This window comes from Parus major, chromosome 1A (assembly GCF_001522545.3).
Source record: "Parus major isolate Abel chromosome 1A, Parus_major1.1, whole genome shotgun sequence".
Classification (NCBI taxonomy): domain Eukaryota; kingdom Metazoa; phylum Chordata; class Aves; order Passeriformes; family Paridae; genus Parus; species Parus major.
Window position 1 is genome coordinate 25,299,400 of NC_031773.1, and position 24,672 is coordinate 25,324,071.

Consider the following 24,672-nt stretch of genomic DNA (forward strand, 5'->3'; position numbering starts at 1 on the left):
GATGGTATAGAAAACAATTTACTTTCAAAACTGAAATTAAGCACTGTTTTTCATAAGCAGCCACAGGATGCCCAGTACAATGGATTTCTGATCCCTGCACAGAGACTGTACACACCACCACAAGTGGGGAAAACAAAAAACTAAATAAAAAAAGGCTGCCTGTTATAGAAATTATATGGCTTTATTTTACTTTAATAATTGTTTGATATAGACTAGTTCATCTTCACAGCTAGTGAAGCAACAAGATGAAAATGGATTAATTTTCCCTCCTGGAACATTTTTACTTTTGAATACAATTATTCAAAACCAATGTTCGTTTGCACAATTAAGTAAACGTTACACCCACACAGTTGTAACACAGACTACAGCAGAACAGGCAATGTACTCCACCTGCACAATCACACATGCAATTATCATAGAGCAATATGCTGTGCAATTTTACGGCCAATACAAGAGATATTATTATCAGAAAGAAAAGGAAGGAAAGATTCAGCATTTAAATGGGAGTTTTGAAAGGCAAGGTCACCAGAGATGTTTAGCCAATGTAACTGCTTGCTGCCACCAAGAAGCACAGAGATGTCTCATTATCCTGTCCTTCTCCACCTTATCCCATCACTCCTAACCATGTACCATTGCCCTTCTGCTTGTGCTGTCTTCCAGGCTTGCCAAATCCTGTGATGAGTCAATCCAACTCTTTACCATTAAGAACCTTCTCTTCTTTCTGTTAAAGAATGTTGAGAATGCTCACACAAGAGCCCACCAAGGGCAAGAGCAAACTATGGAGTGCACGGCGAGAAGCAGTAAGATGAAACAGAGCCTTCCTCTCAGCTTCCTCCTCTCTTCTCAGCTTTACAGCCCCAGCTGCCTCATACAATTTTAGCATAAGCCTGCCACAGTGTACAAGGTTTCTTCAAAGGCATTACACACAAAGAGAAAGGAGCCACTAAGATTCTCTCACTGCTTGCTAACAAGGACACTCGGCACTGGCTTCAGTTTGCAGAATCCACTGTTGCCAGCATGGGCACACTAAGTGCAGTGCGGAGATCTCGTGCTCAATTCTACTTGGTTGCACATCTCAACTGTGTGCTCTGACTAGCTCTGGGACAAACTAAACACTGCTGCATGAATTACACTCTCTGACTAGAAAGTGGAGGCATGTGGGTTCAGATAAATGAAGTAACTTCACTGTTAGAACTCTTCACCCACACAGCTTGGCCCTGATGCAACCTGCAGCCAGCCTCAGAGCCCAGGGAGCAGCAGACTCCTCCAGCAGGCAACCAGCAAGCTGAGGGAGAAACTCCATAAACTGCTCTGCAGGGAATGCTGAGCACAGGGGCACTCACATCCTTCTTTTTGAAGCTTTGCCACTAGATAGAAAGGAATGAGAGTCACAAGACTGGAGGAAAAGTAGGTAAGACCAAAGACAAGGGTATTTAATGAGGGAAGAAGAAATTGAACTATTTTAAAACAGATTAACTGATTGATTATTAAATGAATAGTACTTTGAAAATTCAAGGTATTGCAAAGTCTGAGAATTTAAATTATCAAAAAGGAATTCATACAAATTTGCTTAAGACATATTTATGTGTTTCCTGTCATTTTTTGTAGACTACGGCACAGCAACAAGGCCTTAGGCTGAGGACTTTACAATGTAAATATCCCACTGTTGGTAACACAAGGATAATGAAACAAAATAAGAACATCTGCTGGAATGTTAAGTGTCTTTCTAATTAAATTCAATAGTTGAATGGATCAATTCATTACCAACAAATCTGGTTTATTATCTCATTAATGCAGCTGGTTAATATTATGAGGAGATTAGCACAAGAACCTGAAATGATCCTAAAACAAAAATGAACACAACAAAGACATACTGGTGAGTACAGGAGTCCAAATAATGAACAGAAGACAGGTTTTTGGACACGAAAAGAACAAAGGCAAGAAAGAATGACAGGAAAACAAAAGACACCTAGCAAACCTGGCACTCCTCACTAGCAGCCCAACAGAAGCTGAATGGAAAACAAAAAGGCTGAGTGCCCTCCCCCCAAATTCTCATTGATTACACGGCAAAACCGTTTAGTTGCCGAAACGACCAAGCCCCTACGGAGGGTACACTGGGGACCCAACCTGTATTCCTATAGGTAATTCTGCACAAAAGAGTGCTGCATTTAAAACTCTTTAGGAAATGAGCAGTTTTAAAGCTTTGTCTTGGAACCAATTGTTTTTGAGACGATGAAAGAGTATCGAGAAGGATTGGCTGGACACTTGAAATACATACTTGACACTTCCCCATTTTGCAGCCCTGGCACTGCAGCATCTATTTGTTGGCACAGCAGCATTCCTAATTTGTGGTCATATTATTGGAAGTAATTTTATAGTGATTACAGGATTTTTCCTTTGTTTTCCAGAGTACAAAAGATGGATGACTAATGACTTGCCAAATAAACAGTATTCAAAGCCAAAACTCAGAATAATGAAAATACAACACCCTGTCATGGTCCTCACCAATACTACATGCAAATATGCTTCCTAGTGAAAGAAAAATCAATGTACATAATCATCTTCTACCTCAATATATTATAGCCCTCAAGTACTTCTATTAGGCTGAATTAAGTCTGAGTTCATGAGGAATTATTTAGCTATTACTTCTGCTTGTTAACACATTATGAATGATATTTAGTTAAAATATCCATGTGCTCTAGGGGACAACACATCCTGTAGCTTCCCCCAAGATCAATCAGTCTCAACCCTGCCTGTTTTTTCATTGAATGCAAATGAGCACTTCAAAAGGACACTTAATCCTACAGCTAAAGCTTGTCACTTTTACAGAAACTGTACATATTCTGTAGCATTTGCTGTCTAGGAATATGAGAATTTTATTCCAGTTAAATGACAGCTTTAAGAAAAGCTGTAAGTTACCGAATCCTAATAACTCAGAACAGAGTTTCTACAGAGCAGGTGTCTGCTGGGAGCTGGAACTAACAGAAATACAACTGTGCTTAATAGCCATATTTAACAGGGCTGCTCTGTCGGGGAGCTTGGGATGGTGCAGTTTCATTAGCATTAACAAGTGTTGCTATGGGTACCGCAGCACAGGCATCAGAACACAACTGAATAGGACTGGGAAAGTGATTAATAAAAATGTTAAGTGTTGGAATTTTAATAAAACAAAACCAATGTGCTTGCCAATAAGATCATGTTTAAATAATAGACTACATTACTGCCCAGCTCAGCAGCAGATACATGCCACTGCTTGTTGTCTTTCTACTGGAGCCCAGACAAACGCCCACATCTGTAAAGACCAGGGCAAACCTACTGTTCTCACACAGAGGGACACACATGTCCACACCCACACTAATGAAAGTGACCCTAGTAAGTATTCATAACATTTTTTAAGTGCTGATGTTAATATGCAATTTATAAATATTTAACACACTACAGCAGGTTCTACTGAAAGCTCAGAGCTGTATAATGCCTCATTTCTGAGTAAATGACACAGACTTCCATTAATGTAACTAAACTCAGGGTTTAATATTTTGGTCATAAGAATGAAATAATATTTATCTACTTCAGAATTATATACTGAATAGTTTTATTATACTTTTTAGAGCTTCTCTGATTTCTTATGACTACTGTTAAACAAAATTTCTGTTTACTTTTCCTTGTTTAGTGTGATCACATCATTTGGTAGACATGGAGAGCTGAGATCCATATTGTGTACTAAAATAAGGGATTAGAAGCAATGATTAAACCCTAGACTATTATCTGGAAAGATTAACAAGTAATTATGTTGCCTGAAACTCAGAATATTGAGTTTCAAAGAAGAGGAAGAAAATATCCAACAGAAGAATTTGAAATAGAAGGACAAACGTGACCATCCAGGTTCTTCGTCTGTACTTACCACCCAAATCTATCTAACAAAAAAGAGCAGCTTTTTTCGGGTAAACTTGCTATTTAGCACAAAGGAATACCAAAAACATACTAACAATAACACAAAAGCAACGCTGTTTAAAGTTAAGGTATAAACACTGAATTTCTGTTATTTTCATATGAAAGCTCCTGGGGAGAAAAAGAATTAAAAAGAAGAAAAGTACAATCTTCTGTCAAGGTGATCTAGACCATCATTTAAAAACATTAAAAAATACATACTGGAAGGCATCATAAGTTAAAAAATGTATATCCAAATGCAGTATTTGTGTATGTTATCACTGCTTAACCCTCTGCAAACAGCAGCAAGCTAGAAAAAGGCATGTCTTACTTTATATTTACTTACTTTATTTATTACTTGTCTTGACCGTAGCTCTCCCAGAAAGGAGGGGTCTTAACAATGTATTTAATATGGATAGTAATACTTCATTGCTATAATTTATCTTTGCAGTGCCTTTAACAAATACTGTACTGAGCCTAGTAACTTGTATTCCAGCATTGCAATGTAAAACAGGTTATTTACCTTACTCTCCACTTTTTATCATGATCATTTAGTAGTGATCAATAATGCTTTATTAAAAGGATTTCCCTCTTCTCGTCATGTGTTCTTTTCCTCTGACAGGATTCAATTTCCAAGCACGTTTATTCTTTTGATGTTTAACAAATTGCCTTGTGGTCTTTTTAAACAATTGCTTTACGCTCTGTAACTAAAGAAAAGGCTGTTTGATTTGCCTTAAAAACAAAAAGCCTGCTTCAGGAGTTCCTGTAAGACACCCCATGTCATTATGATGGGAATTTCTACCATGCTCCTAAAACATTTGCATTGCAGGCTTTACAACTTTTCCAGTGATAGACTTTCCTTGAAAAAGGCAAGTATGTGAAAAAAACACAACTACAAATAGTGTGAATTTTTATTTTAAATACTTTAAATATCACTTTAATTTTTTCAGACTTGTATAAATTAGAACTAGGCAAGGCTCAAAATGCATCCTGAGAGGTCTCGTTTCTGGCATCCTTGTGTATGTGGGTGTCATTCCAGAACAGGCTGGAATCTCAGATATTCTGATTGAGCTTCCTGACACACAGAGAGCCTTCAAGGCTGAATTAAGAGAATTTTGTAGTTAATGAAGAATCTGTATAAGGAAGAGGTCCTGTGATGTTAGAATCTCTGTGGTCTGTTGCTGCTTTCTCAGCGAACTGGAGCTTTTCCAGATGGAGAGTAGCAAAATAAGTGGTTTCTACTTTTAGAATCAAACCTCCATAAACCAGTATTCAAACTGGAAAAACAGTGCCTCAAAAAGAAAGTTCATTATAATGTGCAGTGATGTGAATCAACATAATTCAGCCTAACTGATACCATGATTCAGGAAAACAAAGCTTTGACTGTACTTCAAATAATCCACTATTTATACTCTTTACGCATACATTTTTGAGAATTATTTTGAGAGGAAAGTATTTTTAAGTCAGGGTTCAAATAATTATGTATTACAGATCCCAGGGACATCTCAGAGCAGGCTATATAAAATTTCTCTGAGAGTATTCTGACTTGGTACCAGAGTTTGAAATAAGTATTTTTGTGATATTCTCCTCTGCGCATTCATTAAGCATATAACACAAATAATCTTGACTCCCTAAGTATGATATTTGCTTACTAACTGATATTGTTATTGTAGCTCGTGAACATGGATGATACAATAATTGAAATTAACTTCATTAAGAAATAGAATTAGAATGTTTGAGTTAGTGATACAAGTTGCTTACATTTTTCAGGCAACATTTTGCTAACTGTATAAATACATGCAGGCTCCCAAATATTAAATTAGTATAGTAATAACACAGACTGCATGTTTTCATTCCATATAAGACAAAATCAAATTAAAACTTCCAGCAGGATGTTTTTTTTTTTACATACCGGTCTTTAGAGAAAAATCTCTACCTCATTTAATCATGCATTACAGAGTCATAATAAAATTTGGTGCTGGCACACTGGTCAAGACAAATGCTAGCAAAATGCTCCTCTGACAGCGGTATCACTCAGAACTGCTCACATTTGTTTGATAACCATTGCCTGTTTTATATTGTGAGCCTCATGCACTTCCACCACGGGACTCACAGGCCCACCCTGGGACACATGCCATGAACCTGACATGAGGTTCTGGATGGGAAGGTGCTGTGCAAGGCTTCCCTAAGCTGTCCACCAGCCCTGTCTCTCCTCTTGCATCTCAGCACAGCTCTGACCCACACAGGAGTCTTGCAGCCCCCCATCACCCTCCAGCTGCTTTGTGCATTGCCTGGGTTTAGAAATCGGTTTTGGAGCATGTGAACAGGATTTGTTTAGAGCCCAGGTATATGAAAAATGCATCCCAACCCTTAACAGAAATGCCTGGGTCTAAACCAAGGGGATGCTTGGTGTGGCAACACTCAAATGGATTTACGTAATCCAAAGCAGAAATGCCAAACCGTGCAGTACCAGTTGCAGGGACTGTGGCACCTTTATCTACTGTGCTCTGTTATTTGTTCAGGTGAACAGAGGCACAACATACCACAGAAAATCATGAGCTTGAAACGGATGGCTTGTCAAGTTATAGAGCTTCTACACCAGAGGGAAAAACAGAAGGCGTTTAACCTGCTGCAACTACACAGGGCAAGCAGCTTCTCCTTGGGTACAGAGTCTCTGACGACAAAGGGGAGGATGACCACAATCAAACAGAAACAACTGGGCCAGTTGAGTCATAAAAATCAGACAAAAACCCACTAAATTTAATAATAATAATAATAAAAAAAGACCAATTGGAAGACATGGTTCAGTGAAAACAAGAGGCAAAAAAATCAAAAGAAAATTTCAAGAAACACAGTTGAGATGTATTAAAAAGCACAGACGAGTGTCTGTGGACCACTGAAGCTACTGACAAAACACCTACTACAATTTCTAACTTAAAGATCTACTATAGCAGAATATTAGGACAGAATGGCAAACAGCAGTGATCATTGAAACACCTGCTGGAAAATCAGGTATTAGGATCAATGGTTGGGCTATTTCATCTATCCATTTCCTGTGGAAACATTAAAAGTTAACATGTACTGCTATGACTTAGGTTAGAAGGGACCTAAAAGAGCACCTAGTTCCAACTTGCTCCCAGCCATAGGCACGGATGCCACAGCACAGTTATGTGGTTTTAGTGGTACTGATTAATACATTATTTAATACAACAATTATGAGGTCATTGAACACTAATCTTTTCCCATTCAAGTGACTATAATTAAGTACTGTAGACAACAACTCTGCATAAAAACCCGGACTTTTACAAACACATTTCCTGATTTCAGTGAGACACTGGTCAGGATGATGTGCCCAGCTCTTCAGAGGCACAGACCTGCTTTAAAGTTGTACAAAACTCACCACATTTTTTTCCTCCCGCTTCTTGAATGTCATGTTCTTTCCTGCATTGTGTGAGGCTTTTATTGATGCAATATTTAAAGCTACTTTAAAAAGCCCACAGAAAGACATTCAAATGCTTTCAGGCTTTTCTCCCAGTTTCAGCCTGCTGGGAGTTTGTGGAGGAGAATGTCAAGCAAAAACCTCAGAGAGAGACTGGGAACAACTGCAGTTTTAGGATATAAATGGTCACACAAAGTAGAATTCTAGAAGAGGTTTCAAGACAGGATATGGTGGAAGGAAGCACACAGGGCTGGGAAAGGTCATGAAGAGTGTTTGGTTAGACAAATTTAACCTATACTGAACTTTTTTTTAACTTTAGTTAAAATGCTTTAGGCTTGCAATTTCATTAATACCTCAGGTTTTTTTCTTCCTTTCCTACTGTTCATATACACAACCATATGCTAATTTAAGCATATGGTTCTTCATCAAGAAAGCTGAAGCTGGCTAAAGCCTCAAAGGGTGAGCTCTAAGACCTGTTCATATGACAGGCACACCCCGTGGCAGCCATCATTGCTGACAAGAATCCACAACTTCGGTGCTCTTCCATAAAACCAGTACTCCCCAGTAAAAACACAGCAGTGAACAAGGTGTTTCAACAGGCATAACAAATTATTCTGTGTTACACTCAGAAGATTCAAAACACTTGAAGGACCTCTCCAGCCTATACCACTACATCTAAATAAAACATGTCTACATCTATTATTTGTTCAAGTGATGAAAAAGGTTTCTTGGGTAAGAATCAGGTATTTGCCAACACAGTTTAAAGGTTTTCATCAATCTGAGGACTGATGAAACACTACTCACACTTGCTCCACTGCAGGTAACAGAAAGACTGAGCAGAGGTTTCAAAGAACTTTAACATGCAAACAAGTTACCATGTTTAAGCCATGGAGGCAGTCTGGAGCAGCTCACATCTAAATGAGCTCTGACTAGAACATAGAGGGGTTGATACTAGGTAGTTTGTTAATGTGGCAAAGACTTAACTTGCTCCTGAGCAGGCAAGAATTGGCTTAGACTACTAGAATGAAACACAAAGATAAAGGCCATCCATCTTCACTTTTAAACTATGAAAGTTTTCTGAATTCAGAGAAAACCAAATAGCAAGCTTTCACTCGGTATTTTTGGGGAACACAACATATCCTATGCCTTGTGCTAACAGAAAATACACATTCATGCTGAGGTGTGGGGATGACCCTTGTCTTCAGATATAATACACTGAATATTTGCAACACAATTATTTGTAAAATTATGGCAGGAATCACAGGCACTTCAGATCTCTATTACCAACCACTACAATCCATCACCTATTTTATTAAGCCATTATGACATGTTTAATGAAATATTTAGTTTCACTTGTATATTCTCCCATCGTCAGGTATTTAAGAAGTGTGATGTGAAGGCTAAAAACACTAAAATATTACTGTAACAGCTACATGAAAGGATTCTTCCTTTTTAATTTTCAAACAGAGAAGCACATAAAAGGGGATTTTACAACAATAATTTAGTAATTTCCAGTCCTCCAAAAGATCCACTTGCTTATCAGGCAAATGTTTAAAAATTACTTTGAGATTGGATTTTTAATTAAAAACCAAAAAAAAAGGCTCTTAAAACATTTTTAAATAATAGTGCTTTAGGAGATCCATTCTGGTAATCATATTAAAAGAAATTGTGTTGCAATTCCAGAATTAATTAGTGAACCTGTCCTCCAGGTGTAATTGCTAATTGTTCAGTTCACAATGATTAATCTGCATCCTTTACAGAGCTTATAACGCCTACTAATAAAAGGAATTTCTTCTCTCTCTGTCCAAAATCTGTAGTATGGTGGAAGATGCAGGTTTTGAAATCCTCTACTGCACACCAAGATTTAACCTGAGAAACATCATTGGTGGTATTCTAGATGCTTGAAAGTGCCCTGTGGGAAAACAAGTGAGGATGCAACCACATGCATGATTGTTAGGAACTGGTGGGGGTTTTTGAGGAAGGGTACTGAGACGATATCAACCTCTAAACACATGAAACAGAAATGGGCAGATACACGTGGGCTGCTCATCAGACTAAGATCTGAGGATCTCTTATGAGTGAAGAGATGAGAAGAGACAGCTGTGTGCTGGGGGCAGTGGCTGCTCTGTCACCTAGCTGGAGTTTCACCCACAGACATGAGCAGCCAGCAGCTCCCCATTCACCACCATGCATGTGGATATCCACCACCATGGATATTTGAGAGAGGAAGGGCATAAAGCACTCAATCTGATCTGAATAGGAGTGGTAGTAAAAGGAAGCAGGGCCTGGGAAGGCACCTAGTCCACCAGTTATTTGGTTAAGGACTATTCAGTATAAAAGAAACAACAAATAACAAGGAAAGCGGTAGATTACATACAAATATTAATGAGCAGGTGAAAACAGAGTAAGTTTTCTCTGCCAATATGAGAACTAATGGCATTAAAGGAACTACTCACACATCCTTGAACAGGGTCAAGATGAACTTTTGTCACTGATATGAAAGGGGAAACGTGTGGTTATCATATGTGAGGGTGTTTGTGGATGGGATCAGAAGGTGATAGTGGGATTTTGTATACTTTATGAGGAATTAGCACAGGGCACAGAGAAAGGGAAGGGGCAGGGGGGCAAGCACTAGGCAATGGAGATGGGGAGTGGAATAGAAATAATAAAATAGAAAGAATAAAAAGGGTGAGTTGTACTTAAACACAATTGGTAAGCTTCTCTGATCAAACCCTGCACCCAATCACCTCTTTTCCTTCTTCTTAATAAATCCTTAACTACTCTTTTGTGTAATTCACCCACTGTTCTAGGTGTGACACTGCTGCAAAGTCTAAGTGTCAGCAACTGCAGATGATGCTGCAGCTCCCAAGTCTGCAGGTCCAAGAACCAGTAACTGGAGGGACCACAGTGCATCTAGGTGTAATTTGTTAGCAATATACAGACTGCAGTAGTCAATGAGCAGAAGACCTGTATCTGGGAAAATGTAAGGAGCCCAGGTCTAGCTGTGAGCACAGTGGGTGCCTGGAAGCAAAGTCCAGCCAACAACCAAGGACATTATTCTAATATTTGAGGAATATGACTGCAGGGTACATGTAAGACAAGGGTTAATCCATTCTGACAGCCAACACCAAGCTGCTAGCAAAAAGGAGGAAATCTCCATGCAGGCTAAGGGAGCCCAAGCAAAGAATTCAGAGGGGTTTACAGGACATAGTAATGTTCAAGGGATCCATGAATGAATCTGTCCTTCTGAATCAGACAGTGAGGGTGCCTACAGTGTTTTCACTAGTGCACTGCATTCCTGATCAGTCTTTGCCACCCCAAATGGGACACAGAAGAACTCCTTTACCCTCTACATCTTGAGAACTGGCTTAAAGGCAGGCACAACCACATATACTGCTGCTGTTGCCATTTCCCTCACTGCCCGCCTCTCCCAGGGAAAGGAAATCAAAAAGGGAACAAAAGGTTTGTTTCCCTTTCTTTCCCAGGGGTTGCTGCTGGGGAATCCCTTTAATCAGTCCTTCAGCAGGGCTACCCTGATGCATGCATGAGCGTTGCCTGAGGTGTCCCTCAGCACTGTACCCTCTAATGCAGCTTGGAGTAGTAAATGTGAAGGACTGTCACTACAGTGCACTTGTCAGGAGTTACTGATAACCTGGGGACGTAATTTAAGAAACGCTTGCTCAGTCTCCACCCTTATTGTCTGAGCCAGAGGCTGGGTAAGCAGCCCAAGGTCCAGAAATGAACTTAAACAGACTTTAGAATTCACACTGGTACACAAATTGACCTGTGAACATGGGAGTGCATGAAAATCTAAAGAGGAATGCATCCATTAACCTGTATGGAGAAATCTTTTGGGTCTGACAGTACATAGGATAGCCTTTTAGTGACCAGGAAAGAGAAAACCCTGCATTCCAGAGTCCACTGCATTGAGCAGCTCTCATAGTATCCTTAACAAAACTTAAAAGTTGAGCTAAAGAAGTAATGGCTGTACTATCAGGGACAAACCAGCTTTCACTGGAGTATTCTCTAGGCAGAACAAAAAAAAAAGTAGACATGCAAGACCAGTTAAACTTTTGTTTTCCAGAGTTAACCAAATATTCTTAAAAATGGGGTACAAGAGAGAGACATGGAAGGAATCAGAGTAACATGTTGAGCTAGGACATGGTGAACCCACATGTGTTCAAAAGCACTTGAGCACAAGAAGACCTTGAGTAGGAAACCGTAACTGTCAGACTGCTGAGGAAACAATGAAAGACACACTTCCAGAAAATATATGCATTTTAAAATTCTCTGACAGATGCTGCAAGAAGTGTTGATATGTAGAATAATTCATGCAGATTGAACAAACTATACTGTGGACAGTGATGTATTTATCAAAAGCTACTTGGTGAAGGCTGCTGGAAGGAACTAACTAGAAAGCAACTCTGTCCTGGATTAGAATATAAAAACACAGGCTTCCCTGTAAACAGAATCAGCAAACAAAGAAATAGTATGTTATTTAATTTTCCCATATGCTGCCTCCAAGTAAGTGACACACCTCAGGTACACATGCAAATACAAGATGTTGCTAGAGAGAATAGTTTTCTAGAAACTAAAGCTCTGAATGAATAAGGATTTTCTTCAGAAGCAAAGAAATAATAAAGATTAGGGTGGGGTATTTCTTTGCCCACAGACAACGTGATTTAACTCTTGACCCTAAGTGATTGTGCTCTAAACAAATAATTTTGAAAAGGCTGTTTGATCAATTGGGCACTCTTGCCTTTGTCCAAGGGAACACTGTTAATGCTGAAGTCAGTCATGTTTAACATGAGAGACAGCAGGCACAAGGCTGCGACAAAATTTTGTGACTCTTAGCCAGCATGCTGGCAGACCTGTCTTATAGGGAGATGAAGCACCTGGATATATATGGAAGTCTATAGGCTGACATAAAAGTTAATTTAGCCTGACCCCTGTTATTTTGATTTTCAACAGTGATTTTACATATTTCATTACCTAGAGACTCCAAATTATCTGCCAGGGGATGCAAAGTGAGTTTGGGAGCAAAGACAGAAAAAGTCCACTAGTCATTTCAATGAGTGCTTGTGTTCAGTAAAAGCAAAACAGCATAGGCCTCTGAATTTCCATTTTCCTCAAAAGTTTTCCTTTTTTTTCTTTGAACTGCCAATGTCTTTACAAGAGTTATCTGAGAAAAAAACCTCAGGGTAACCTCATCATCTCCAGTGGTCCACAGACCTATGTATACACAGAAGAGTTGCACAGACTCAGGCACGTGTTCCTTCCAATAGTTAAAACAGCACAGTTTTGCCTCTGGGTGCAATTACACCAGTGTGGAAATGCTCTAAAAGGGTCTGGCTTTTCATGTATGAGGTTCATGCCAACATACTGCAACACAGAAATAAGGCAAGAGTATTGCTTTAACTACTATCATAAATTGATATTACTTTTATGAATAAAATAAAAAATAAATATACTAGACAAACAACACAATTGTCACTTAAAAAACCACTCACTATCAAAGGCCCAAACAGAAGTGCTCAAATTCTATGTTTGAAACTGCCTGCTTGCACATGACTTCCTTTCATTGTGTCCTTCACTTTTAATGATTTGACAGCAGAAGTTAAAGCCATCCTGAGCTGAAAGCTACTCTCTTCTCTTAAATGTGAAAACATTATTTTTTTTTCATTCTGATCAAACCAAATAAACCCATAAAATCTCTAGATATCACATGAGAACGATTTAATTTGAGCACACTCTTCTAAAACCAGGCATACTCGTTTTAGAGACAACTTGTACCTAGTAAGGCCTGCAAAAGAGCATCATTATCATTGGTTTTCTCCCTTTTTTCTGTCTGTGCCTTTCCACGGGACCAGAAAATATAACTCAGGCTGTTGTTCCTTCCTGCCTCAAAACACCCAGGTTTCTCTTAAAAAGAGCAGTGTAGCCTGAGGATTTATTGCAGTTTATCTACGGTGAGCTCTAGCCAAGCTCCTTCCGGAAGGGCTCAGACACACACTTTCGACAAGGACACAAACCCTGCTGTTCTTGCTTAAGGTACCTGGCTTATCTCTGCAGTAATTCCCCACGGTCCATTTGTGCTCCTCGCTGAGCACCGCCCGCTTTGCATTATCTCTGTGTATGTGTGTGTTGACAGACGGATTTATGTGAGAAACCAAAATGCCCCCCGGACCATCAGCTCCACGTCGCACCGCTCTGGCGCGCTGCCCTGCCGGCATCAACTCCCACTCCACCTCGACTCGCTGCTGGAAACTCTCTCTGTCCCCACACTTCCGTGTGCCAAACGTGGAAGGACTGGCATCCGCAGGACCAGAGCGACTCACGTCTCTGTACCCAGCGGGAGGAGGATACGGGGCTGGCCGCGGTTCCCCGCGGAACCCCGCTCCGACGGGCGACAAGCGAGCCCCGCCGCGCCGGGCCCTGGCGCTCCCGGCTGCCCCACACGTGTCCGCCGCTGCCCATGCCAGGGGTGGCTGCGCCAGCCCCGTCCCACCGCCCAAGCAGGGATCGCGGAGGGGAGTGTGGGAGCGCGGTGTAAGACCCCCCAGGCCTCCCGCAGCGCACTCACCTCGCCGCGCCGGCGATCCCGCAGCCCCGCGGGACGCGGCCATGCCGCCGCCGCCGCCGCTCCGCCCGGGAGCCGCGCTCCGCCCCGCTCCGCCCCGGCGGGGAGCGCGGGGCCAGACGGGGCTCGTAGTCTCTCCCGCGGCCGCGGGCGACGAGGGGCGCGGCCGCATCGAGGCACTACGTTCCCCGGCGTGCAGCGGGACGGGGAATATAAGTGGCTGGCGGCGAGCGCGCTTCAGTCAGTCAGTCCGCCCGAACAATGCCTTCGCCGCCGGGGCCGGGCAGCCGCGGCTGAGCGCGGCGGGAGCCCCGGGCAGCGGACGCTCTTGCCGGCCACCGCCGCTCCCGGCGGAGGGGCTGGCGGGGGAACGGGCGCTCGCACGCCGCGAGCATGTGGATACCCACGGAGCACGAGAAGTACGGCGTGGGTGAGTGCAAGAGGAGGCGTGCGGGGCAGCGTGGGGGCGAGGAGCGGCGCTGCTGGCGGGGAGCGCATCCCGGGCAGAGCGAGCTCGCCCCGCGGGGCGCTGCTGCCGCTTCCCGCTGGAGCGAAGGCAGCGCCCTGCGAGTCAGTGCTGCGGTGGGGGACGAGGTCCCGTCAGGGCGCGGGGGAGCGGCCCCTTCCCCGGGGCACAACAAAGGGCGGCCGATGCCCGAACCGCGGCTCCGGCGTCTCCCGCCGCTGCCAGGGGATGGGGCAGGGGCCGGTCTCCAGTCTCCGAGGCGGGCGCCCGGTTCTCCCTGCCGGCGCTGGGTGAAAAGGCTGGCGTTTCACGGGGAACAAAGCAGCCTAAAAACATCGCTGGGAGCGGCGACCCGGTGGGAGACGGTGTCTGCCGGCGGCCCGGCAAGGAGCGGCAGCGCGGCCGCGGGCATTGTTCGCGCGTCGGGGGTTTTGTCGCTGCTTCGCTGGAAACCAGACAAAAGTGTCGCTTGTTGGAGCGGCGCTGCCTCTGTTTGTTTCCCTCTGGCCGGTGCAGGGCTCTGAAGCCCGCGGGTTTGACTTGCGGAGTGATCGGAGAGACTCGCAATGATTTTGTTTTTCTTGGCACCGCCTACGCCAACACCCGGTGAGCGCCGACCGCTCGTCCCGGACAATAGCCCCCTGTGACACCGGGGTGGCCGGACTGTCGTACAGACCTGCCCGTGTAGTAGGCAGCTCTCCGTGTGTTTACGTCGCATTTAAACGCGGAGTTGCTCATATTGGAGGAAAGCGGGAGGAGCGCGGAGCCCTCCTTTGTGTGTGTGTGTGTGTGTGTGTATAGCAGCGCGGTGGCGAGCCGAGAGCGCGGGGCTGCTCCGTCCCATCTGGAGTTGAGCCCAGATGTTGCCGTCTTCCGAATGCTAAATTACACAGATCATCCATGGGATTTTGTTTCTTGACTTCTTTATTTGTCAGGTCACAGCTGGGTTGCAAGATATTGATTAGTCCTGCCACCCGCCTTTCTTTACGAGGATGGGCAAGAGGCTTAAAAACCACTCTGGGACTTTCTGGAATGGCATGCTGGATATTAGCAGTCAAGTATTTCAAGCTGCAGCCCTCCTCTCCGTCTATTTGTTGTTTATTTTTATTTTTGATCCTAGTGTGCTATTTCACAACTGAAGCATTCCTTCCTTCCCCGCCCCCCCACAGATGAGCTAAAAATCACTATCTTTCTTATACTGAAAACAAGCAGATAAACACTATTCCCCCTATTTGAATAACTATCCCATCGTTGCTAAACAATTAAGAGATATCCCTTAAGTAAGCTTTTCTACGTTTAGTAACCCTTTCAAGGTACTTAGAGGTGAATTGCTCTTCAGCTCTGCCTTGCTTACCACAGCTGGTGCCACTGAAATCTTACTCCTGCAAAAGAGATACAGTTGCAATTTCTCAATAGAGAGTTTCCTTTGGATCAACCAGAAGACGTGGTCCACTACAAAGATTGTCTTTATTTGTGCAAGTATAATATAGTCACCAGAACGATGCGTATTCTTATTTAAATTAATTTCCTGGTTTTCTGTGATTTGGCTTCCAAAGGCTATTCAAGATAGTAACAAAAAGCCGCTGTTCAAATCGGTTTCTCTGTACCCCTCGGATGGGGATGATATTATAGTTCAATATGACTATTGCAAAATGTTGAAATACTAACCTAAAGTAATTTAATTTTTTTCTTGGACTGCTTTTTATGCTGTGTGCTCACTCACCTGCATGACGAGTGCTGTCTGCAAAATCTTCACACCCAATTACCCTGTAAGCTATTGTACTACATAGCCGTGGGAGGGGGAGGCAGGAGAAAGGGTTGTATCTTGTTGTGTAATTATTTAAACTTCATATAAAGTGAACCTCATAAATCAAACTTGCATTTTGCACCACAGACCAGTTTATGTGTTTTCTTTTTTACTGATGGGATTATTACATTTCCAAACAGCTATTTTAATACTTGTGTGTTTATCTGCTCTGGTAAAATGGGTGCATTAGGAAACCCCTCTGAGAATCCAAATTAGGTGTACCACACATATGTATCCTTTATACAGAGAGCTCAGGACTTGCATCAACATCAGATCTCATCTGCATTTTCAGTCTGAATTCTGCAGCACATGCTGTGTGCTGCACATTTCTGCTGTGATGCCAAAATGGATGAAAAACCAGACAACAGCCACCTGGTTGCACTGAAGGGTTGCTGGTAACCAGGTGGCTATTGCTCACTTGCACAGCCTGACTGATCCCACTTTGAGGGGTAGGTAATACAAGTCAGTCTTCTACAAATTTTTTAACTTCTGCCTGCTACCTATTGATCATATCTGGTTGATATTTTTCACTGACCGTGTTGCTTAACTCTGAGTTAATTTACTACTAGGCAGACACACTGCTAGTTCATTTCATGGTAGACATTCATGCTGCTATAAGGAGAGCATTACTACACTTTGATGTGCCACCTTTTGTGCTACAGTTGTGTGTTTTTATTTCCAAGGCTATAGATTTTGTCAGTTACGTTGTGTTATCCCTCAGGATGCTAAAAGTGAAATAAGGACTGGAATATTTCTGGTATTGAGAACTTGTTTTGTCTGAGTTTTGATACCTGTATTTTCAGAACGGAAGGTTAAGCTTGTCGATTTCACTTTGAAATTGAATATGTTTTGTATCACACCTTCAGTTGTGGTGTCACACCAGCCATGGTATTGTACAAAGGATGCTGTGGTCAGTAATGTGAAGTGTTTAGCACAAAGTATGCTGAGGAAAGGTTAGGAGAGGTAAGATTATTTTCTGCTGTTAATAGTGGTTAAATCTGGTAGATGTCAAATGGAGTTGAGTTAAGCAAATACTGTATGCTAGTCTGTGTGAATTCAGAACCCAAGAGAATCACAGGTTAATTTAGGTTGGAAACGACCTCCAAGATCATAGAGTCTAACCAGTGACCAATATTGTTTAGAACAATAATCAGACCCTTTGTTAAAATGAGTCAATTAAGACTGACTAGCTTTGGATGCTCTGCAGGCAGCAAACCAGTAAGTGTAGCTTTCAAAAGTGACTCTTTTTGGTTGGTGCATACTGGAAATTTTAAACTGTATTAAATAAACCATGGAACTACATAATTACCTTGTAGCTGCTGTTTGGAGTAAAGATACAAGTTCTGTTTCATCCTCTGTATTCAGGGTGTCTTTTTCTTTTTGTCTCGCCAGATCTGCATATTGCCATATCATCTGATTTCTTTGATTTATCCGAAGATCTATCTTACATCTGTAAGGGTATAGTTATGTTTTCTGCCAAGTAGGGGATTTACCCTTTTTCACAGAGCACAAAGTTTCTCAGTGTTTCTCTGGAAGGCATTTTTTGAACTAGGGTAGAAAGAATAGTTAAGGAGAATAATTAAAAACAGTTGCTGAATGTATCACCTAATTTATTAGCAGAATGGTAATATGCTGAAGTCATTCTCTACAGCAAAATATACCAGTTTAACTCTGCCATGCTGAAATAGTGATTGATATTTTTAGCATGGTTAAGGCACTATAATGTGCCTTTCTAAGGGGGGCATGAAGTTTGGGCATTGCCTAGTTTATAGATGGAGAAATGTAAGGTTCAAATGATTTTGTACTGTAAGCTGAGGTTCATAGGAGGAAAAAGACAGGGGCCCTATTAGTTGATCACAGGAGCAGTATTGACTTGCACATAGACAGAAGCCAAATCAATTGGCTTGTGTCCTGTTCTGAGTTGCAGCCAAACTAATCTTGATAGCAGCCCTGTTGAAAGATAGCAAAGATATCCCCATCTCCATGCTGAAATCCCTTTTTTGACTCCAGACAAACTTTACTGTAAATGAACTTGCTTTGTTTAGCTCAACAGTATCTCTGTCAATAGCATGGTATAATGTGTATTGTTAAACATAAGCACTTCATTAGCTTTTCTTGTGTGCTTCTTCAAACAATACAAATAAAGCCTTCAATCAAGCCTTATTTCCTCTATTCTGCTTCCTCAATTGTGCCTCATATTTCTATGTGGAATTCACTTTGTATTTTTGTCTTAGGCTAATACAGTCACTAATAATGAGCTATATCCAAAACTTGTATCAAGCTGTCTAAATAATTGGTTAGAGTTGAGGCAGGGCAAAACATAATGTATTTGTGGGTTCATTTAACTGAGGGGCAGTTGGAGGGTGATTTTTGCTTTCTAGTTACTGCTTGTAACTCTTTGTGGGGCCTGTCACCTGCGAGCAAGTAGAAGTGAGGTACCATGGGGCTCCAAGAATGAGGGTGACAGGATATCAGTGCTCCCTCTGCCTCACTGGGACAGTGGGAGTCCATTATGAAATACTCCCTGAGTTCTAGCTATCTAAGGTAGCAAAGACCCACACATTTTCTATAGGAACATTTTTGACACATGACACATTTGTCAATGGAGGCTTTTATATCAATTAAGTATGTCAGTCGAATAAAAGTGATATTTTTTTCTAGTCTTTTATATAAGTACCTTTCAGTGTCTTTAAAAAATGGAATTACCTCAACCTGCAGCTTTTGGACAAAAAAAATTGCTGACTGTATTCTGTTGGAGTGCAGAATATGAAGCTGAGATTCTTAAGTAATTTTTGGTCATAAGACTAGTCTTAGGTGAAGCAAATTAGGTGGTGAAATTTTCTTGAAATAAGGCTAAATCAAGATTTTAGAATGGATTTTTAAAATCTGTAGTCTTCCTTATGGGTTTGTGATGTTGTGAATGTCTTCAATATCTCCTAAGGACAGCTCAGAGCTGGCTGGTTCATTAACATGTTATATAGTGCTCTTCAGAGACCCAGTTTTTCCTATTCACTACATATCTGGAGCTACCAAGGAAAATTTCTGAAGGCAGAGGTTGTTCCATGGTGAGCTGTATACTCATGTCACTCTTTCTTCCTCTTTTGCTGTATTGAGGGTTTTTAACCACTGTTCTCATTGTTGGACTTATGAAGCTACTTGTGGGGCTGGATTTATCCAAAAGGTAATGAAACAGTGGTGAATTAAATGACATAATCCACGAAGGTTGAAAATGTTTTCTCCCTGTGGAAAAGGAAAATTTTTTTTTTATTTTTTAAAATCTAACATGGGCCAATATAATCTGTGATTGCTTCTGCATGCTCAGGCAGCATGTGATGGAGTCAGTAACTTCTCTGTCAAGGAAGATGTAATTGGTTACTGGACTCCTACCGTGCAGATCTCAGCAGCTTTTTGCACTGCGGCAAGAGTGTCTGCCATTGACTCATCTCTTTGCTTCCCCAGCCTGCACCCCAGAAAGGAAACTTCAGAGTAAAATTGGGTTTCATGTTTGTAGCCTGGTACAATGTTTTCTATGATGTTCCATAGTTCCCAGCTCATTTCTGAGTGCAATTCACTGTGTAGGTTTTGGTCTATAAAGTTCTCTGCAATTTGAGTTTTGGGATTGGGGAAAATCCTGAGGAAAGCATTTGACTGCTTGGATCATTTGTGACACTTGAATGTATTCAGCAACTGAGACAAGGCACTTGAGCAGACAGTTTGAACCCCTGGGAAATGTGTTACTTGATTTCTTTAGTTTTGAGAAACTTTGTGTTGTGTTTTGTTTTTGGTTTTTTTAACTGGATTCATTAGTTGTGTGAATGTACAGGGGAACAAACTTGATAACCCATCAAAGCCTGTTTTTTCACAGAAGGGTTGAAATGCAAAGGTTTTGCTTCACTTTCAGTCTGGAATTTCTTTTGTTACTGGGATTTTTTTGCATGTAACTGTACATGATTGAGTAGCCTTTTGTTTTGCTTTTCTTCATTTTCTTGCTATCTGTGAGGAGCTGGGCAGAATGACTTTGAGGTGACCATCATCCACTTCCTGGAGATTTGGAAGCCAGATGACTAACCTGGAGGGGGATGTCTCTTTTTATTTATTTGTCACATGCATTTGATTTGTCTTAAATGTCTCTAGCATTATGTAATACAGAGGACTGATTTTTTTTTTATTTTTTTTTTTATTTCTTTTTCCCCTGAAGGTAATTGACAGAAATACAGAAAAATGTTTAGGAAGAGTTTTGGGAGATTTAATCTGTACTGCTTTCTCAAGGCCAGGTCAACTCTAGCTGTCCCTTCTGAAGGATATTTGCCAATATGTTTTTTAAAATGCTTATAGCAGAGCATCTACAACTTCTGTAGTCGGTACTTAGCAATCTCACTACCTCGTGTTTAACACTGGATCAGTTTTCCTCTTGAATATATCATTATGTATATAGGAAGACTTTTCCTTGCATGGAATAGTTACAATTATTTCATTCTTTCCTTGTAAATGATATGTTCTTATCTATGACCAATTGATCCATGTTCAAAACTGGACAGGGAAACTTTATAAGGTAAAGCATGAGAATCTTAGTGTGTGCTTTAGGTGATGTCTTGTGTGCTTGTCATTCCTGGTGTGGCATTTGTTCCTTTCACAGTAGCATTGCACTGACTCACGTTCTGTCGGGAACTGCTAATCAATCCCTCAGATCCTTTTCCGGAATATGGTTGTCTAGACAGTCGTTTTTCCATCCTGTATGTGTCAGCTGATGATTTCTGCTTATGTGTCTTTACGGAATGGCACTTCTCTTCGATGCTGTTTATTCCATTTGTCAGCCACACTGACTCTGAAATTTCTCTCATATGCCTGTTGGATGCACCCTGTTTGACAGGTTTGAGAGATGAAATTTAGGAACTGTACTCACTAGCAGAAGCAGATCTTGTTATGAGAAGCAGTGCATTATAAGCAACCAAAGATACTTGGATGTCACCATGATTTGCTATTGGTCTGTATTTGTGTGTTTAAAGAAATGTGTTTTTCAGATCTTTACAATGACAAGAGACTAAAGTCAGCTGCTTGCAGTTTCTCTTCATAATGTGTTTTTCTGGTTACTCAGAATTTATGTTCCCAGTTATATAGTTTAAAGATGATATGATAACTTGTCAACTTTGCATTTTTGGGCACATGAAATGTTCTGTTTAAAAATAATGCTGATCTAACTTCCAGATGCTCACAGGTGAATAGGAGAGCTGCAAACAGTGCAGCTCTGAAAGTCACCTGTGCTATGGGGACAAAGAAACAAGCTTGGATTTTGCAATTTGTCATGTATTGTGCTTGCTCTTTTTGTTATTTTAAGTAAGAAAGTAGGACAAAAATTAATTTTGCAATATTAAAAAATCAAAAATCTTACTGTAGGAAAAAAAACCCCTTGCTGATACTGATTGCACTTTTCATCTTTCTTCCAGTTACGGAACCAAGTCAATGTATTTTTTTCGGATTCGCATGCAATTATTTATCTCCTTTAATAGTAACTACTTAAGTTATTGCAACTAAAAGTGAGTAAGGTGTATTTAGTCAGGTTTCCAGTACAAAGAATTTTGTTTTCTTGGTAGTTTGTGTGTAGAATAGTAGATGAGGTAATAAAAATGAAAGTGGAGTTGTTGATTAGCAAGACTCACTTAAGGTGTTTGAGGAATAACTTAAATATATTTGTTTTGTTTTTTGTGTTACTGGATTTCAAGTGTGTGTTTTTGTGCTTTCTGGGCTCTGGAAGTAGGTGGTGGCTGGTCTAATGCAGTCAGTAGCTAAATCATGTGCTTGTTCACTCCTTTCTGTAGCAAAGAGATGTGGTGCCCTTTGAAATCTGTTGCTTGGGATTTCTTGATTTGAATTCTATTGTTGTTTGCACTGAACTTATGATTTCTGAGTTTTATTTAGAAATGCAAAATGAGTCCTTAACTATAAAGGTGTATACTGATGCATTTTCATGAGTACTTTTCATGGATAAAGTGGGAATCTACACACTGTGGATAAAAGATTATAACTTCATAACAGGGGCCCTTCTGTAATAGAAATTATGGAATTCTGTTTAGTTGCTTTTAGACCAAGGCATTTTCTTTTGCTGTCATAAATCATTTACTATGTAATAGGAAAATGTTTTATTCTTTTGCAACTCTTTGAAATTACAGGTTACAGTGCAGAAATTAAATGATTACTCCATAAAGTCTTATTTTATCTTTTATCCAGTGTAGTGTAGTGAGGTGAGTATGTACAAGATGTTGGGCGAGTTGGGTCAGGACACATCAGTATTTCCGATACTTTGTTTTATTCCATGGGCTAACTGCAAAACTTATATTATTTCATTATTTGTATTATAGGAAGCCTAATGGGTAACAGCTTGATCCTTGATCAGGCAGGAGTTATGTTATAGACTGTATAAGTATGCAGTCGTTGTACTTTCATGAAGTACCAGTCATGCTTCTGTGATTTTACCCATAAAATAAAGACTTAGTATTTTTTTTTTTTTTTTTTTTGTTAAAGGCCTATATAAAGATGGCTATTGGGTTTTAAGTGTACTATCTTGTCTTTTGGAGAGAAATATAGCATGGGGTAATTTACATGTCATCAGAGGTAACACTGTGGACCACTGAGTCCATAGGTACAACTACGAGGAGCACTTTCAGACTTTTAGGTACAGCTGTGAGGTACACTGCTTGAAACAAACCAGGATAGAGATGGGCCATAGGTTGTAAATGATATGTTTTTTTGTTCAGTGATAGATTTGATAAGAAATAAAGTTGGATAGTATTTTGTATCTTCAAGGAATATGCCTCTTTTCCTAGGCTGCATGGTTCCTTTCTTTACGTCCGTACTAGGCCTGTTAGTGCAGGAATAATACAGAGCTTGACATGCAGTTTGTGTCTTTGCATGGGATTTAGGAGTGCTCCTTCTGGTGTTAAGATTATTTCCTCTCTTACTCTGATAAAGAAGAAATAGGAGTCTGTATTTTTGAAACAATTTCATGGACAAGAGTTGGCAGAGCTGCTCTGTTTTTCATGGTTAATAGTGGAAACTTCTTAGACATTCTTTACTTATCAGTTTCTTCCCTATTCCTCTTCATCTGTCCCCTGCCCCCAGCTTCCTTCCTTTTTTTTGGTCTGTAAAACTTAGGACAAAAAAAGAGGAAATCCTAAGGTGGAAAACAGAAGGTCCCTGTTCTTCTGTTTCAGTGTAAGAAGCACGTGTCAGCTCTCTACTGGGTTTGTAACCTCTATTCTTCCACGTACCCCTCTCAGAAAAAAAAAATTACTGGTTGATTATAAGTCAAGCCAAAATGATATGGATATCCTCTTTTCCATTTGAAGTAACAAGACCTGAATGCTTTTCCTCATTGGGCTAGATGTAGTTCTGAGCTCTCAGCTGTGTTGAACAAATATTGCTTGCCAGGTTAAACAGGTAAAGGGTGGGTGTATCTGCCTGCACATATTTTGCCATTTTATTGTCTTGGTGAAATATGCCAGTGATAATAGTAAGTATTTCAAGTTACATTGATTCCATTACTGGAAAACTCAATTCAATCACTTAAATTTTTATTATTTTTTTCAGATTGAATTGGAAGATAAAAGACTTGTATGTGAAAAAGACAACAGACAAGTTAGGCTTTTCATAATGATTTAATTATCCAAAGACAATTTCTTTCCACCAATTAATTAAAAAAACATTGTAAGAGATGCCGAAAATATGTAAAATATCAGAATACTATGTGTTTTCTCAGGCAAATATGTGGTTCTCTTGCATGTGAGACAGCTGTATTTAGAGTTTAATCTTTTTCGGTGATAGGGTTTCGAAATATAACATGACAATATTCAGAGGAATCTGAGGTAATGGACTCTCCAGCCTCAGACCAAGTGACATGGAAATCCCTTATTCCATAGTTGCCTGCAGTATTTCTTCTTTTAAGCTGCTGTCAGTGGCTGCTTCTAGAAAACACTATTGTTTATTTGCTTATTTTTAAAAAAGGATGAAGAGTAGCTTTATTTCAACCTGAGCAATTATAATGTGCTTCAAGAAGTAATATATAAAACTCATTCTCTTGATGACAAGCTTTGGCTTCCTGGTGCCATGAAGGATGAGTGGTGTCAGTCTTGCTGTTGCTACCTCTCTGTTCAGTGTTGGATTGAATCCATTGCGTGTATTGTATCTTCAAGCTTAAGTGTACTCTTGCTTGCTTACATTCAGAAAATTCCTGGGGAAGCCTTTAACACTGAAAATTGTTGAGCTTTAATGCATTTGCATGCAAAGGAAAGTATTTCTTTGTTTCACTTCTGCAAAGACTCGCTTCTGCCAAATTGTCTGAGGCTTGAATAGCAGTGCCCCTAAAAATGTATATTTAATAGGTATATTAAATAGCACCAGTTTTAAAGATGGCTGAGATAGTGTGTCTATTAAGCAGGCACAAATTATGTTGGTCCCTG

The 24,672-nt window shown here is 40.7% G+C and overlaps 2 protein-coding genes across 5 annotated transcripts in view; one reads left to right on the plus strand and one right to left on the minus strand.

Moving 5' to 3' along the window:
- The window catches only part of ZNF277 (zinc finger protein 277), a 45,773-nt gene extending 31,773 nt beyond the window's left edge, over positions 1 to 14,000 (minus strand). The window contains exon 1 of the mRNA XM_015628201.3: positions 13,950 to 14,000. Within this exon, the coding sequence (XP_015483687.1) occupies positions 13,950 to 13,992 (43 nt within the window). The 5' untranslated portion in view covers positions 13,993 to 14,000. The remainder of the gene's footprint in view (positions 1 to 13,949) is intronic.
- Positions 14,001 to 14,162: 162 nt separating this feature from the next.
- The window catches only part of DOCK4 (dedicator of cytokinesis 4), a 224,333-nt gene continuing 213,823 nt past the window's right edge, over positions 14,163 to 24,672 (plus strand). For 2 of the 4 annotated variants that reach the window (XM_015628388.3, XM_015628389.3), the window contains exon 1: positions 14,163 to 14,376. In XM_015628388.3, coding sequence (XP_015483874.1) covers positions 14,340 to 14,376 — 37 coding nt within the window. In that variant the 5' untranslated portion in view covers positions 14,163 to 14,339. The remainder of the gene's footprint in view (positions 14,377 to 24,672) is intronic. The other 2 variants (XM_015628386.3, XM_015628387.3) reach the window with 1 other exon arrangement.